Source organism: Ptychodera flava, chromosome 13 (genome assembly GCF_041260155.1).
Source record: "Ptychodera flava strain L36383 chromosome 13, AS_Pfla_20210202, whole genome shotgun sequence".
NCBI lineage: Eukaryota > Metazoa > Hemichordata > Enteropneusta > Ptychoderidae > Ptychodera > Ptychodera flava.
In genome coordinates, this window is record NC_091940.1 from 2,142,069 (window position 1) to 2,160,575 (window position 18,507).

Sequence of the window (18,507 nt, forward strand, 5' to 3'; positions counted from 1 at the left end):
CAAAATTGTTATTCAAAGGTTGTTTGACCTGAAGCTTCCAGTTGTTATTGATGACACTATGCGATTGTTTATAGTTTGTATTCTGTCAAAGTCCTCAAACAATAAAAATCTACATACGGCGACATGAACGTTTGACACTGACCTAGACGCAATGTATAGTCAATGGGTGAATGTTATCAAATAAGTTATCGCCAAAATTGTTATTGAAAGGTTAAGTTGAAACTTTCAGTCATTATAGAGGACACTTGCACAATACAGGGGTTTGGTAAGTAGCAATCATGACAACCTAAATCTTTTGCCTCAAGGCTTGCATCATCAATAAATTGCTTAATGTTACCTAAAACTTGCTCCCAAAGTGCACTCCGAAAATAGAAATCGCAGGAAATGAAAGTGCCAGAAGGGATTTCATAAGGAATTTGATATTCAATAAATATTCTAGCTGTGGAAACCAGCGGGGTAGCGTGCGTCGCTATGCGGGTCATCAAAAGGTCAACCCGCCACGGATACGGGTGACCTTTTGATGACCCGCATAGCGACGCACGCTACCCCGCCACAGATAGCTGCGTTTCCACATCTATAAATTATCAAGTGTCCCCTTCGTAATTCAGTTTTTTCAGATCCCCCTGGCATATTGTTATTGTCTTCAAGTCCCCCTTGGAATTTTCACCCCTCCAGAAGTGTTCAAGTTGTGAGTGCAGCCTAAATGTCAAACAATGTATGGATCCGAAACTTAATTGACAGCAGAGAATCGGAGTTACATACACCCAAAAGTTGCAAACATAAGCTTATAGATTGAACCGAAGAAATACACACGTAAAAACAAGTCATTATAGGAATGTTTACTCGTTAGCTTGATAGATTATGCAAAGTTCGTGATTTTTTCAAAGTTAAAAGTGTTGAGCCTTCAGTAATAATAACTCTTGATGTATTTTTCTGTGTCTCTGGAAATTTGGTTATGAAAGGATGTATTGCATTACGTCATCATTTTACCGTTGTGAAATTATGAACCAAACGTCCACCTACACCGTGCAACGGCGCTTATATCCTCTTGGCTCGTGACCTACAATTGATTGTTATCTAACCTATTAATCTATGCGGGTTTTTTTCTGACGACACACTCACACATACTGACCAGGGTTTTAACGCCTACCTGGCAATAAAGGATGAAATTTTATTCATACTGTAGTTATATTAGAGAACCGTGCTTACCACATTAAGCATGAGGTATTGCCTTGCAGTGTGTTGGTTTGGAAATCTTATAGTCAATGCGATAAATATTGACGTTTCAACTAAAGGTAAGGAACAGTGTTCTGTCAGCACTTGATATTTACAGTTTGTTTGAATTTTTATGCCAGTGCACGCACAGGCGCTCTACTCATTGCTTTATCCACGGTCTGAGTGTACGATTATTTTCCTGCCACTCCATTGAACACAGCAAACCGATCTTTATAATTTTCATGTGCACGTTTATTTAGCTTAAATGCATTCGAAACTTTACATTAGGACCGTAGACTTAGCAATGCACACATATGTCACGAATTGGTTTATACGTGTTTAATTGTAACGCACACTAGCACATACCTGTACGATAGAGCTTCTCTAATGTTATTCAAGAGTTCTGCTCACGGGCACGGCGCTATCTGCCAGAGTCGAGCGGGCTATGATGGAAACTTGCAGGGTTCTGACTAGCGTAGAGACCTGTGACGTCACATAACATTTGACAAAACATCGACACTGAAGACAGATAACTGACTGGAGATGATGTTTCTATTTAACTATAGCGTTGAAAATAAATTTATATGTATAGAGTCATACGGACTTTGACAATGTCACGTTTTATCATCTCACAAATTTCAACGTCGTTTGTTTCGCTGTTGTTACTTATTGCTGCATTCTTTCGTAATATTTGCCCCTGGCCATATATTTCGATGGCTATTGTGAGCATATCCATCTTTGCAGTTACCAACGATTGCAAGGACACTTTAAAACAGTGAAATATATTTGAAATAATTACCAATGGCTGACCAAAGTTCATTATCAAATGTGACTAGTCATGAAGCGGCTAAATTGGATTGGGTGGCGATTTCTTTGCTGTGATAGTAGCTTCACTGTGCGTTGTGAGTTCAACTTCCGCTGTTCTGTTCATTGAAACTAATAAAGCAGTAAAACATGATGGGCGTTTAAGATTTTGGTGCTGATATTATATTCTACTGTTTATGCGATATTTCAACCATGAAGGCAATTTTAGATTTCAAGTTTTGCCATCTTGACGTCTATTCATGAACAGTGACGATACGTCAATGCTCAGTGACAACACTCGGTGACAACACACGACTGGCGAAAAAGGTGTTCATTATCCACTCTCTTCAAACAATGTCATCTGGGATGTTAATCAATAGAAAACTAAATGATCTTATTTCAGACACTAGAAAATGTTGCTTTCAAAGAACATAACGTGGCTTCATTTTCACCATTTCAGATAAGTTATCGCTAACCTTAGCACGAATCAGGATGTCCCGAGCTCTCTGATGTTTGTATGTTTAACTTATCAGATCAAGTTTGTATTTTTAACTTCTCAGATCAAGTTATTTAAACGAGACATCACCAATTTTGGCAACATTATAAATTACAAAGAAATGGGTTCACAACTGGTTTTTCAGCTCAAGAATCACAAATTAGTAACATTAACTTTACTAAGGAACTATTCAGCTTTACTTCAGGGGAGGCCGGAGGAGTTTTCTATTTTCCTGGTGATTTTTTCCATGGCCCCCCTAGTAAATTATTTAATAAATCTATGGTCCCCTTCATATTTCCTTTTTTTTCATGCGCCTACTACTGACAAGTTTGTCACACTTTGCATAAACAATATGATATAACAAAACATTAATTTCAGAGTTACAATTAAGTGGCCATAAAAAAACGTTTTTGCAGGAAGTGCATGTGGCACACGATTGGAAAAACAGTAATGCACATATCAGGTTGTAAATGTCCAAGGAGGGTTAATTTTTAACACTGAATATGTCTTTTGTTTTGTTCACTATAAATAATCCATTTTATAACCCCTTTCTTGGTTATTTTGACGATTACTTTGGCTCCGATGTTGTTATATCAGTGGGCTAAATCAAACGCTTTGGTTTTAAATGTTGGCAAGTTGTTTTTAACATTGTACAGGTGGCAAGTACTCAGATGAAGAAATAATATACTAATAATATACAAAGCTGGGTGTGTTTACTGACTAGGCCAGTTGTTTCACTTTTTCAGAAGTACTCTCCACTAGGTCGAGTGAGTTGAAAAACTTGGCAAACGTTTGACTGTGGGAGGTACATACTTTTAAGGTTAGGGACTACCCAATACCAAGAATCTTGCCATTTTCTAAAAATCACATATGTTGTAGCTTGTGAAATGGGTGTTCCCAATCTACTTTTTGAGATAATTTACATTCAATCACCCATTACCCCACGATTTCGAGCTCCACACATGACTTTATTTCAAATTTTGACCTGTTCAAAGAAAACAATTGCCATGGTAACTTATCACCCTATGGTCCCTGTTAACATGCTATAAACAGTTACTAGACACTTCATGACTCTTAAGGGAGGAGAACAAGCTACTGCAGTAGATGTGTAAAACAAACCACTGTGAATATTATCAAAATTTGCAGCTAAAGGAGTTCAAATACACTTGTTGAGTTTATCCGCATAGCTTCGGAGTTTATCTGTCACCTAGTACTATGGTTCTTTTTTATAGATCATGACTTCTGGGCATATACTGAATTGATGTGGGTTTTTTCTTATTCCCCCTAAAAGAATGTGGTATTTTTGTCCGGTTCCCACTAATTTTTCTCTGAGGAAATAGTTTGTCCCCCTGAAAAGCCTCCTGCCCCCCCGAAAGTAAATTCTGAACACTCCCTAAATAGTAACCTACTTATGTAGATGACATTAGAAAGGAAGTGTTGTGTCGGAACGTGTGACATGATATGTATACTAACGATACTATGCTGGGAAGCAAAACAACGTAACTGCGCTAACTTGATAAACTCGTGCTTATCAAAATACAGTTATTTATCATACAACGGTCGGGTCAAGTTTCGATGATTTACAAACATATGCATCTGTCAAAGACCCTACTTTATTTATGGGTACGTTGTCAGATTAGCGGATTGATAAATGGAAAAGATAATCTAGCTTTGAATCCTTATTCCTCTCCTCTGTTTTCGTTTCTGAAATGCCAACGTAAATACTGCTCGATCTTATTTCCACGATTTTTTGTTCAGAGAAGTGTTAATTGTGATTTTGAGGTCATTTTCCAAGGTGACCAGATAAGAAGAAAATTGTAGAAGTTTATAAAAGGTAACGTAGGTCGTGTAAGGTCACGTATATATAGGTCATGTTTACTCGTAGTAGTTATTTTTAACTAATACATTCCTATTTGTATATGTATTCTGGTTTATATATATATATATATATATATATATATATATATATATATGTGTGTGTGTGTGTGTGTGTGTGTGTGTGTGTGTGTGTGTGTGTGTGTGTGAGATAAAAATTGATAACAAGTAGAAAGGACTTAGGCGTTACTCAGAAATTCACGCTACATATCATCGTCTACGTTAAATCGCCCTGCCACACAGGTATTGAGCACCACTGTTTTACACCGTGAAAATTTCCGTATTTACTTTTAGAACTGAATGTCAGCCAAGATCACTTCGGAATTGTAGTGTAATTATCGTATGATTGCATTGTGTTAGTTTGTTATTAATTTTGGTTTTCAAAAAAATCGTCATCTTTATCTGCCTTTCCTGTCGTAATGTAAAACAGGGGACTGAAAACTGAACAACGTCGTGAGAAGTGACATTTTGACAACATTCTTTCCGGCCTTTAGCAAATATACTATTCAAGTTATTTTCAGATTTTAAGACATTAGAAGTTAATTATGAGTGAATTCAATTCTGATTATATAACATATTCTTTCACAAATAAAATATCTCTAATAGACTCATACATGCAACAATCAAAAAGATTGTTTCCCGCTTCAATTTGTGAGTCTGTACAGAAATCACAGGTTTCTCGTCTTGCGGTATATGCTAATCAGACTGTTTCTACTTGTAAAGGTAGTATAACTGTTCTAGACTGCAAATACTGAATGTTTTGGTCTTGACAATACAAGATTGCAGAAAATAAATCTCTGTGACATGTTTTATAAGAAGATATGTTCTTAACCTGGGTATTATACATACAAATTAAAGCCAGTTTCTTGTGAACATATCTGTCAACTTACAAATAGCATCGTCAAAATTTAATATTTCAAGGTTTAAAAGATCTTTTTGCAAATAATGTCTAGGAATATATTTGCAATACCATGCAACCAGTTTCTAATTATGTTTTTAATTTCAGTCCCATAAAGTTGTTTTTAGTGATTCTATCATTAGACATGAACACAACTCTATCCAGAATGTACCAATATTCAGTTAACGTCTCACACACGGAATCTAATTCATTCGCCATTCATGACATTTTGAAGCAAAATTGCGCATACTAAGAAAGAACCTCATAGCTCTACTTTGTATAGGAAATATACATCGCATAGTCAGCAAATTCTCATATTCCCCAATTTACAGTCTAGAACTGGCACAAGGCATGAATTAACACAGTTAAAGTATGGAATCTAAAGCCTCTGTATTCTAGAAATTACAACTGCAAAAGCTCATCAAGCAGCATTGCATAGCGTGCCTGTTGTTGACAAGTTACACCGGAATTTCAAATCTCATCCGATACAATCCCTAGATATTTAATCTTCAACAACTGCCATTGCTCAAAATAAAAAACTTGAACAACGGAAAGTGAAAACAATAAGCGAAGCCCTGGAAATAAAAAAATATATAAACATTTTAACTGAAAGAAAACAATTTAAGACTGGCTCTACTCAGTGAAATCACGATTCCGTTTTTCCCAATAACACTGAGTATCTGCCTACTACATCGCTGATCAAACTGGCCACCCTTTTCAAGTACCTATTCCTTTTTTCTCCGGTTCTTTTTTAAACGCAAACATACATTTAGAGAACTGCAAACCTTAATATTCACTTTTTCCCCTAAAACACTATGTCAGCAACTCTTGCGAGTCTCATACAGAATCTATCTTTCTATAGGTACAGTACAATTTTGCCATCATCCCCACCCATTTACCTTGAAAGCATAATGTTTTATAGGATTAGTAACTCTCATTTCCCCCACATACTACGTTAACTTCACAATCCTGTTACCAATCTCAGATTGCTTATCGTCAGTGCTTTGAAATTTCGGTTTTTTCCCGATCCCCTAACTTCCTCTTATCAACACCACTTGCCTCGTTCGTCATTAGAGGCGACATTGCAACATATCTTTGTATCTTGTTGATCCCACTGTTTCTCTTTTTTTCGAACAAGACTATCGGCCTCCTACATTTTTGCGAGTGTTTTCATATTACAACGGGAGGTGTTTGTTTATATCAGTTGTTGTACTTTTGGAGAAATAACTCTTTGTTGGCCCACTTTAATACCTTAAATAACTTTCAAACAGACGGCGCGCCGTAATAAAATTTATCAAGAAATGGTATAGTGTTTCCACATTGTATTAATAGCAGATTTGTGATTTCTCACATTTTTCGCAATTCTGAAAGGAAATGATCTTCAATCAAAACAGGTAGATTATTAATAAAGATGACCTATTTCGATAAAACAGAAATTACCAAAAGATAGGAGTAAAGTCACAATAAAGGCAAAAAATAAAAATATCGTACGCGATAGTGTACCATAACGTTTGTTGTAATTAAATGATATTTTCTCTGTTGACATATTTTGTATAATTTCCCATCAAGATATCTTTCCATCGTACAGCATATATTGAGGGTTCTGAGCTCAAAAGAGTATGACGATTTCTAATTGTTCAAACATATTAAACTCTAACAATGAAATTCAAGACGTGAAGCTGAAAGCAAGCACCTGAACGAGAATCAATATGATGCACATCCAATTTCTTTCGTTTTTACCAGGTAACAATAAACTATGCAATTCCACTGTATGGATTAGCGAGGTAAATATGCACACCAGATATTATTGTTCATCTTCTTTAAGATCGTCCGAATAGGTGCCACTGTATATTTATTTGTTATATTATATATATATATATATATATATATATATATATTATTTATTTATTTATTTATTTATTTGTTAAATCATCCATCGACGTTTTCTGTGCCAACATTTGGTCCATATTTGTTGGTTCATGAGTACATGTATGGAGTAAGTTAGTCACCAACCCAGAAATGAAACGAGTCACGCCGACAAAAAGGAGCAAAACAACGGAGGAAGATATAAATTCCAATCTTTTCATTCTTTGATGACCTATCCAAAACAAAATGCTCTGTCATTTCCTTAAAGATAGTGCTGATGTTATGTGTGAACACAACTTTCCATTTCGTACACAGAGTGTCAGTATCGGACACATCGTTTGTGAAATGACCACTGAAGATTTCCAATGCCTCCGTATAAGTGATGGGGATGAGGTAAGGTAATTGTGACAAAATAGCTGAAATGATGTGAATTTTTCTAAATTCGGCCATCGAGTTTGGTAATATTTTAATATTATTATGTCTATTGTTGATGAATACAAAAATTCGTAGATGAAATACTTGAAGGCACACACGTGATATATATCATCATTTGCAAGACATTTCACAGAAGATTCGCCGTTTATCATGTGATTTCTTGATTATTTTACATTGTCACAGATGGCAAAATCCACCTAAATTAAGGAATGACCTAAATGGATGCCTGTTTGTTAGGTTCAACTTCAGCCACTCCGTTGCGCTGATTCAGTTAGTGTACGATGCATGATAGATTTAATTTGTCTAGAATTTGACATACCTGTCTAAATCCTACTTCCGTATGATAAAAACGTCCAATCGTTCAATGACGCTATGCGTGTTATGTGTCAATGTGAAATCTTTCTTCTGTCATTGCATTGCTGTTTCAGTTTAATCGTTTTGGATATGACAGTACCTTAGGGTTTGTACAAGTTTCAGGACTGTTAGACTTTAACATTTCATCTGAATACAGACTCACGTTCCATGCTACAAACGTAAGTTTACATTAAAATTCGCGCATTCAACTCTGTGCGTATATATATAATATATATATATATATATATATATATATATATATATATATATATATATATATATATATATATATATATATATCAACTTAAATTGAAAGTGTAATATAAGATGATACATCTGTCGAAATTTTCTTTCAAGTACAGAACTCTAAGTTTTTATTAATATAAGTTGAAAACAATCTTATTCTAAACGGATAATCATGATGATGTTAGGATCATTAGCAGTGTTTCACTACGAACGAGGACAAATTAAACTCCGTCGTGTTTCCAAACATGCCATTGGTGAGCTTTATATTCACTTGCAATGTCTCATCGCAAATTTGACGAAGTGATTGGAGGGTTACCTAATTAATTATTATTCATCAGTTCTTCTTGTCGTCATCCGTGCCATTACCATATTCGGGTATAGCTTTGTGTTACAAATGCCATAGGAGAGGAGAGTTTCCAGTGTAACATCTAACTATCATCACTGCAGTAACAATCGGCAAGCAGGTAATGTATTTTCTCGTTTTCTGTTTGTTTGTGTCATTGCTAGTGTCTGTAATCAACTACTATAAATTAGTTTTATTTCAGATGAAAATAAAATAATACTTGGTACGATTTCGACATTATGCACTGGTAGGGAATCGGTTCTTTAATTTCAACCAATTAGAATAAAATTATTATAAGACATATTCAGTACAAGAAAATTGATGACTTGGTTTATAAATCACCAAATTACATTTTGGTGTAAATGTTGATTTTAACTACTACTGTGTACGCTCCCTCGAGCATGTTTGGCAGTCTTTTAATTATTTAAATGTGGTGCCATTAGCATTCAAAGTGATCAGAGTATGTGGAAAATAACGATTTCCCTCGAAGGACATATATAATGAAGGAATGGAATGTGGTCATCGATTGTGCCGTCCCCGTTGTCTTCCTTGTCCAGTAACTATATACAGTGCCCGATGTACTTTATTTGCCCTTCGCTCACAAACCGCTACTACAGTACCGCTCCGAGATTACAGAACTTTGACATCGACTTCATTGCCAACGACATAAACGAAAGACAGACACACACAATAGCATGATTTCGTTCCCGCCCCTAAAAAATCGGGGTATGCACTTACACGATTTGAAACTTTAAGTTGGTATGCATGGGGTAGGCCCGGTTCTGAGAGTGATAATGCCAAGAATACGGTTTTTTGGTTTCTAAGTTGATTTCTCTGAGAATACAACCGCGGCAAAGCAAGTGCATAGGTAACTGATTGTAATACAAACACTAATAGTAATTAATATGTAGTCTAACTTCGCCTTGTTTATCTATACTTTGTCGCTGTCAGTAAGAAATCTCAGCAGGGTGGCGTTAAATGGTACTGTCTTCAGGAAGTCCATGCCAAGTTGATTTCTTATATTTACGTTTGGCAAGGAGACTTCTCATATCTAAACCAAGCACCCCGTGGTTTATTAGCTCTTTATCAGTAAAATAAAGATGCCGCTTCTATACTTTAAAGTTTTCCAGTACTTGTTGCTATCGTAGTTTCTGTTTGTATTACAATCAGTTATCTATGCACTTGCTTTGCCGCGGTTGTAATAAGATTGAATGTCAGGAATACACAGATTCACTTTAGTTTAGGCTGTAGGAAGTAGACTGAAAAGCTCGGTCTAATGTTTGTATATTTTATACGTTATAAAATCATTCTCTACTAACACTTCCCATTAATTCTGAAATATTCCATTCATGACTTAAGCTCACTTCGAATTGTTCCTACTTTTTTCTTGATGTCAATTCAATTCAATTCAAATTACTTTATTGTCCATTAATGAAAACACGCACATCCACAAATGGAAAATTTTCTTTCGACACCACAAATCTCCTGACTTACAATAAAAACACACACACATATATACACAGTCTTGGGGAAAAACAATAAATTACGTATAAAATTCTGAGTTTAAAACTGCCACAGCTGAAGGTATAAAAGACTTTTTGTACAAGTTTTTACGCGCAAAAGGTACCTTAAGTCGTCGACCTGACGGGAGGATTTTAAATTCAGTGCTGAGTGGGTGTGTTTGATCCTGATGGATCTGAATGGCTTTCCTCTTCAAAGATTCAGTTAGATAGCGATTTGAAGGAAAGGGATGCAGTGGATATACTTTACATTAATGCTTTTAATTTTCTGCTCACGCAGGTAGATAAATGCAGCAACAGCTCTGCATACGAGGAGGTCAAACTCACCATTTTTCTCCATGACGAAGATGACTGGCCGCCAGTTTTCATTTCAAAATGCTCGGTACCGGCCAGACACCCTGCCCTTACAGGCTACGTATGTATTCACCAAACTATTTATTTATAACTAGTGTATTACGGATTTTGACCTAGTGTTATGGATCACGAATATCGGATGGGTATTATTGCGATTATTTTACATTGTTAGTTTTATCTTTTTATACCAGTCTGAAAAGCGGAATTGGTAACTTGCAGAAAGTTGTGTGTTTCTCGTAATGATTGTTGCGCCTTTTTGTATTGATTTTGATCTGTTTAGGTCGATAAACTTGGTACACCATTGTACAATGTCAATTAATTTTAATACTTGTGTGAAAAAAGTTGACTTGTTGCATTAATTTATATCGAATTCACGCAGCCTTTCCCCGTCGGCTTCAAAGTATCAAACCGGGACGTAAGAAACTTCTACGTAGGAGAGCCTTGGAGGAATACACAAGTGTGGGTAGACTTTAGCCATATGCATGGTGGTGAGTATTGTAATAAATGGTATAGGCAGTCGAGCTAAGCGATTTTATGACTCTGTTATATGTCCCCAAGATCTATTAACACATTTCGTGGAGTTCGCATAATAACATGTCGGCATCTAGCTCGGTTCAAGCTGGCGAAATTTTAAAAATGAAATCATTTGCAACGTTTTCTCTAGCCTCCTTTCTTTTCGTACAAATCTATTTGAAATTTGGCGGCACGTCAAGTTTTCCTATCCAACGATCGAACGCGTTACCTTTGAGTCTGCGCAGTAAGGGGTTAGTTTCTGCCAAATTCCGGGTGAAACTCCCCTGTATCGCATACACCAAACTCATCGCGTTCACCACACTAACGTGTTTCATATGAACACAGAGCACAAATCATCGTGTTCACACCACTCAAACGTTCAAAAATTAAAGACTTGAACCAAGTCTAGTAAACATCCAGCAAAAAAGTCATCCAAACGATTGTTAACTTAGGTTGTTAGATAAGGGCACCACCACCATGCTGCAAAATAGAAGAAATTAAATCAGTACGTTGTCTTTCTTAACGAAAATAATAACATTTCAGAAGAGTGTATTGTCACCGTGTTCGCCACTAAACTGAGAGAGAGTGGAGTTCCCTGGGAGAAGTTGCCCTTCTTCCGGTTTGGACTTGTTGGTCACGAATCAGGAAATGTGGTTGATATTAGCGAAGTGAAAGTTTATCAGGTACGTGCAGTAACGATGAAATCAAATCTTGTCGATCACAAATACTTGTAATTACTGCTATATACGAAACTACTGCCATGTATCTATGTATGTATGTATGTATGTATGTATGTATGTATGTATGTATGTATGTATGTATGTATGTATGTATGTATGTGTGTAGGTAGGTAGGTAGGTAGGTAGGTAGGTTCATTTAAAGATGTATAAAGCATATCGGGTTCCAACTGCATGCATTCATGCCCAGAAAAGTACTCGTCGTAAACATGGCGCATCAATTTATCAAGAACAATTGTGTTGTTTGTTAAGTATGTTCCGAAGTGCGTAAGACTCTGCGAGACTTGCTTCATGTTCTATGTGCGCATAGTAACTAATTATATGATTTACGATAACAGGCCGTTTAGTGTCTTCTACAAAACATTTCAAGAATTTAACTAGACTTCTTTTGATTCAAAAAGTACAGTAGTCATTGTGATGCTTCATGAAATATCAACTAACAAATGTCCGGATCTACGATTGAATTTTAAATTTTGTTTTAAAATGCTTTAAAGATAGTACTTGCGTCGCAATTAGAGACTTAAACTTTGTCAAAACAATTCCTCCAGTAAACGTTTGATGATTTTATTTCAAAATCACAAAAACCACCTGTCACCTACTACATGATGTCAGCTATCTCTGAGTCAACTCTTGGGGCAAATGATTTACCAAGAAACCCAAAACTGCAAAAATTTCACAAAAACCATGCCTACAAAAGCAGCATGCCGGCAAATAATTTTTTTAAAAAATTGAGAACCCAAATATTTGTCTTCTTCACTATGAGCTGTACCTAAAGACTTTTCCACCAAATGATTCTAGCGCAGAAATAAACTTGTCGCTGGAACACTCAGGCTGGTACTCTTTACAACGCAATTTGGACAGAAGCGTGTTATGCCACTGACAGGTGTACTTGTCTCTGCATGTAAGCTAACAGAAAGGAACGTGTTTGTTTCTCTTCATGCAGAAAGATGACCCAAATTTACCAAAAAGCCAGGAATTAAACTACACCTCAATATTTAGTATTGATAGAGTGTTACTTGAAGCTCACGGACCAGCCTGGCCGATCTACAGAGAATGCCGAGTTAGCTGTGACATTAAAGTATGGGACAAGGCAACTGGTGATGCAATGTTGAGTTTGACCATTGAACAAGCGGAAGTAATAGGTACGTCAGCATAAACAACCAAGATTTATTTTCAAATTTAGCTGCTCTACCGTTACAATGCCTTACAAATACTAATTTATTGGCAAAGAAACATGTGCTACAGGCTTTATCAGAAGAATAATAAAGATACTGTTATAAAATTATCACATGGAACTGTTGTACCTCGGCAAACAAATTAAGGTCGAATATTCTAGTCACCCCTTTCCATTTACCCAATGTTGTACATTTCGTATTCTTCCAAGCAGATTTTCGGAAAAAAACAGAAATTTTTCACTTTTGTGTTAAATATTGTCTAGACCATTACCTTACACTTAAGATAGTGATTGCAGAAGAAAATATTTTAATTGACAGTAGCAATCGATACGTAACCAATTCGCTGCAATCCGTGCAACACCCTCATCTTTTACGGTTTCATATTCTACTTCAAGACATGGACGCACAAGCAATTGATCTATTAGAACTAATCTAATTATCCGCTTCATGATCATGATTATTAAGGTTGTCCAGAAGGGAAGTATGGCGGAATGTGCAATCGTGACTGTATCTGTCAGAATGGTGCTACTTGCCATATTGCTAATGGAGCTTGCAAGTGTACACCAGGCTGGAAGGGTGTTGCCTGTGATATCCGTAAGTCACTGATCATTAGCCACAATAAAATTGTTACAGTTGCTTTACCACTAGTGATCATGTGATCTAACTGAGGATTCTATAGGTGCATAAACACTTCGTGGTAACTGTGGCCGCATTTTTTCAATCTGCTCCTTATAAGATTCCCAACGATACAGCGACTTTACTCGCCGTTGCCTAGAAAGTAATAACTGAACCTTTAAATTGTGCACATCTTGAGTTTTGCACGTGAACTAAAACTGATCAACTAAACCTCAGCTGACTCGCCAGAGTCTCAACCACACGTGTTCAATGACCTCACTTTAAAATTATACTTGTCGGGCTTTCAGTGAAACTTACGGACTAACAGTTCAGAGTCATTAATTGATTTATTTAAGTGTAAATGAGAGTGCATGCACTTACAGTAGTGCTTTGATCTTTTTAAAACTTGTGGATTGTTGTGATATAAGTGGTACATTGCAACTTGTAGCTGTACAGTCACTTTTGTAAACATCACAGTTAAAGCGGAGCTGCACGTAACTCACACAAGGAATATTATTCCTCAAGAATGACAAGGAAGCCCCTTCACGTGTATATATATATATATATATATATATATATATATATATATATATATATATATATATATATATATATATATATATATATATATTATTAAAGGGACAAGAAAATCTAAAGTTAACTATGGTAGTAATAGTTTTTTTGAAGAATGAAGGGGTACATATTTGGGGTAGAAAACCTAAATTTTGATATTAATGAATTAATTTAAGTTAAAAACTTGATTTGTTTTTCTGAAACTTAACATTTACTTGAAACAATGGAATATGTTGAAAAGACGACTATTTTATATTGCATTACCTCTCCTCATTCTAAAATGGCAGTCGCTGAAAGACTGACTCTCAAAAAAGTGATTAAAAACATGATTCCCATTCAAAATATAACAGCTTCATTGCCAAACAAACTTTTTTGTCGAATAGTATTTATAAATAATGATGTAAAAATTTTAGAAAATTTCTTTGTAAATCTTGTCATTCGGAGTGATTTACATAAATTTGTATAACTTGGTAATACTTCTTTCTCACACAACTTAAGACTGTTTGATAAGCTAAAAGATGAACCCAACCAATACCTTAATCTTGTACTAGCAAATCATGCGAAATTGATATTTGCAGAAAAATGATTTTGAATACGCTGTGTTACGTACAGCTTCCCCTCAATACAAGTAAATGGTTGTTGATGACCAATAACGTGAACGTGGTGTTAACAACCGTAACAAAATAGATACACGGTAAATTTCACAGCAGTAGTGTTACTATTTGAGCATACACATATCTACCTATAACAATACAGAACCCAAGACGATAGAATACCAAGTCGAGAAAAGATACCTGTCACACAATAATACAGGTTGAAATGAACAGATATCGCCACTTTTTTCACAGCTGATCGAGGGGTTTTTATCAGACTTACACAAAGTCGGGAAGCCAATGTACAAGAACGGCGACATTTTCACTGCTTCACCAAGCATATCATGGTTGCCAATATATCATGGTACTTTAATGATACCAAAATCAAAAGTCTAATGATTGCTTCATCATTGAATTCTGATGACACATGGTAATATAATGGAAATATATATAAAGTGTATCATTTAACACTTTGAAATGCCTTTGACGGTCACAAATGCAGAATTGAAACATGACAAGTGTTAAGTTTTGCACGCCCCATTACGATGGCGTACCGACAATAGAGGCAGACATTATTTCAAATGTATGCAATTTACACGAAACTTACAACATAGGTAATATTATTGAAAAGTGCGCTTAAAGGCCCTAAGGTAATGAGATCGAGGACCACAAGATGAAATTAATGAAACGTTTTGTAATTAATTTTGTCTCCTTCTATGATCTGTTATTTAGGGAAAAGAATATTGATTTATATTAGGAATATTTATTGTTTTCGCACTTGATTCACAGATATTTCATGCGTCTTAATGTTCTATATTGATATTTCTGAAGGCCTTTAAAACTGGAAATGAGGAAATTACTAGAAAACAATACTGGGATATATAGATGCAGTGCAGTGGATCTTGAAGGAAAAGTCTACAGTGCGTCGACTATTCTAAAGGTCAAAGGTAAACTTGCAATCGTTAAGAATTCAATCCACTCACACATTTTCAAACAGCGGTGTTATTCTTTCAAATTAATTTGTTGAACGATAGTCTTTGTCTGCTGATTAATTACATTCAGTTGATTCCATTGTGATCTACTGACTGAATGCTACAACAAGGCTTTGCACTTACATCAGGATGCAACCTTTCACCTTTATCAAGAATAAGTTGAGTTTTGGCATTATATCATTTCAATCGGTCGTTGAGTGAACTGGCATGACAAAATTATCTTTTCAAGGTTGTCAAACTGGTTTCTGGGGTAAAAACTGCGACAACAGGTGCAATTGTAAACATGGCTCAAGGTGTGATCGATATTATGGTTGTCAGTGTACAGCTGGTTGGAAAGGACGCTTTTGTGACTCAGGTAACCAAACATTACGAGTAAATATATTCAGAAAATATGTCACTTGTCATTCATGTGTAAAATATAAGCCTCCGATTGCAAATTTATATTTAAAAGTGACAACACCGCAACTCTTCAGTTAAATGATTAAAAATCATTCACAATAACAATATTTCTATATAATTCGTTTACTTTTTGAACGTTGTGCCGAACTAAGATCCTGCATTTCTGATGGTAGAGTGCGTATTTGAAGTTAAGAGTATTCAAAACTCTCTCTCTCTCTCTCTCTCTCTCTCTCTCTCTCTCTCTCTCAGAATGTGACCTTGGGACATTTGGATTGAACTGTGCTAACGTCTGTAGATGTGAAAACGAAGCTATTTGTGATAGCGTCAATGGACACTGCCAATGTTCAAACAGGACCTGTGGTGTCTATTGTGAACATCGATGTCATTGTACAAGATATCAAAGATCAGTGTGTACCCTGGATAACTTATGCACATGTGAAACAGGTTGATAACATTGATGATAATTGCATCTTTATTATCATGATGATGAGATGCTATCTATTCCATTTCAAGAACTACAGGGGCGTTTTTAATTTCAAGAAAAGACATTTCCTCCGTCAGAACTCGAAAGACAATGTAAAAGTGATAAAATCGTACGCTAAATTTTCTATATGTTGTAACTGTTAAAAATTTGCAGGTATTTTTCAAAATGTAATAATACCTTCGTCAATGTATTCTTCTTCTTCTTCTTCTTCTTCTTCTTCTTCTTTTCTTCTTCTTCTTCTTCTTTTTCTTCTTCTTCTTCTTCTTTTTTGTATCTTCTTCTATGGGCATGCGTAATTATCCAAATAATAGTAGTACTACTACTACTATCCCAAATTAATTATTGAAATTAATAACCTATGAGAAACACCGTATTCATGTACAGCTCGCAATGTGAAGTTTAAATTATATCTATTTTCCAATATACAGACAGCAGGGATGCAGATCTCATCGTCGACCAGCTTGATATCGGAATGATTTGTGCTTCTTCGTCATTAGTTACTGTGATTGTTACAATTGTTGCTCTAACTCTAAAATATCGAAGACAACAAAAAACTAAATATAATCGGCTGAACACAAAACCAGACGACGCGGATAAGTTGTTCTCTGTAAGTGCAGTTATTTTCTCATCAGGTATATAAGTTTATCAAAGACATTGTTTTTTTTAAAACGAAGATTTCAAAACCACTTGTTTTTGTTTAACAATTTATCCAGGCGATGAAAGACAAGCTGACTGAGAGAAAATGGTTGATCCACATTAAAAATATCCAGATAGGTAGCGTCATTGGCAGGGGAGAATTCGCTCAGATCAATGTTGCCGAGTGGATAAAGCGTGGTTGTAAGAGAACTGTTGCTGTGAAATCAATAGCAGCAGGTATGGAGAATTTACAAGATTTAGATTAAAATAGCATTATACACAAAGTGTCAGATCTAAATACAGTCTTTGCACACTATTACGCACAACCACACACAGAGAGGGACTGCAATTATACTTCAACGCTTAGTCACTAATTTTGTCGTCTGATGATTAGCTACGATCTTTGACAAACAAAGGTTTTAATATAGTTTGATTTAAACTATGATTAGGGATAAATTATACTTAACTGTTTCAATGGCACTGTAAATCGTTTCAGTGCATATTCCAGTTGTAGAAATGTAAACTTATCAGCGTTGGGTCCTATTGATTAATTAATCGATCATTGTTTACATTGAAGAGTATAAAGCAATGCAAACCTTCAGTTGACTCAAAAATGAACTATTAATGCTTTATTCCAGTTGGTGACGAAAATATATACAAGGATTTTCATCGTGAAATAGAAATCCTAATGCATTTGAAATCTCATGACAACATTGTCGAAATCCTTGGAGTTGCGATGGACAAAGGTAAGAATGAATTGTAATTTTCGATGGAACATTAAAATAGAACACGTTTTGCTTACGTATAACCTTTACGTTTGAAAAGAAAATATAAACATAACTGATTATTCATCGCATTCTTTTTAATGACACGACTTCAACCATCAATAAACAAAATCGCCCTTCAATGGTAGTATGATAACCTTGGTCATTTTTGCTGCCCGGTGTCGATACGATTGGATTTGTAAGGGACTTGTCAGTTTCTTCGGCCAAGGGAGTAGGGGCGATGACTCCGTGGGGGTTACCCTGTTTTTGATTTTTGTGAATTTAGACACTATGTATTGATAAGGGGTCAGAGTGTTTTTGAACTGACACAGGCGTTCATAATTGCAACTTATGAAACAAACTCTACAGGCCTTCTCAGGAGATGTAATTTGAACCAAGCAAAATATCCTATTTTCTTTGCTTCTGTCCATGATTTCGTAAGGTCATGATTTTACTTGTTAATACTACAACTGGTAGTGAAAGTTTCCTTTCATTAAAAGTTAACAGGGAAAAACAAAGGTAGAAAATCTCATATTGAACTCCTTGGAAGCGACTACAAGGGTAGTTTTTAAAGTGTGGTTTCTGAAAACTGAAATAATACATAATCACTGTAAATAAAC

General features: G+C 35.6%; 1 protein-coding gene and 1 long non-coding RNA gene across 2 annotated transcripts; both read left to right on the forward strand.

Annotated features, from left to right (window-relative positions):
* The first annotated feature begins 10,884 nt into the window (after positions 1–10,884).
* LOC139146941 (uncharacterized) lies at positions 10,885–15,046 on the forward strand. The gene is made up of 5 exons (XM_070717800.1): positions 10,885–10,894; positions 11,463–11,602; positions 12,600–12,798; positions 13,297–13,425; positions 14,868–15,046. Exons 1-5 carry the CDS (start codon positions 10,885–10,887, stop codon positions 15,044–15,046), a joined length of 657 nt encoding a protein of 218 aa, XP_070573901.1.
* Positions 15,047–15,443: 397 nt separating this feature from the next.
* LOC139147067 (uncharacterized) lies at positions 15,444–16,447 on the forward strand. The gene is made up of 3 exons (XR_011555627.1): positions 15,444–15,559; positions 15,834–15,959; positions 16,253–16,447. It is a non-coding gene; the product is annotated as an uncharacterized lncRNA (long non-coding RNA).
* Positions 16,448–18,507: the final 2,060 nt, after the last annotated feature.

What these genes read in the sequence shown, in the direction of transcription:
- LOC139146941 (XM_070717800.1), top strand. An exon ending in GCGAAGTGAAAGTTTATCAG is followed by an intron (nt 11,603 to 12,599) that starts GTACGTGCAGTA and finishes CTCTTCATGCAG; the next exon opens with AAAGATGACCCAAATTTACC. An exon ending in TGAACAAGCGGAAGTAATAG is followed by an intron (nt 12,799 to 13,296) that starts GTACGTCAGCAT and finishes ATGATTATTAAG; the next exon opens with GTTGTCCAGAAGGGAAGTAT.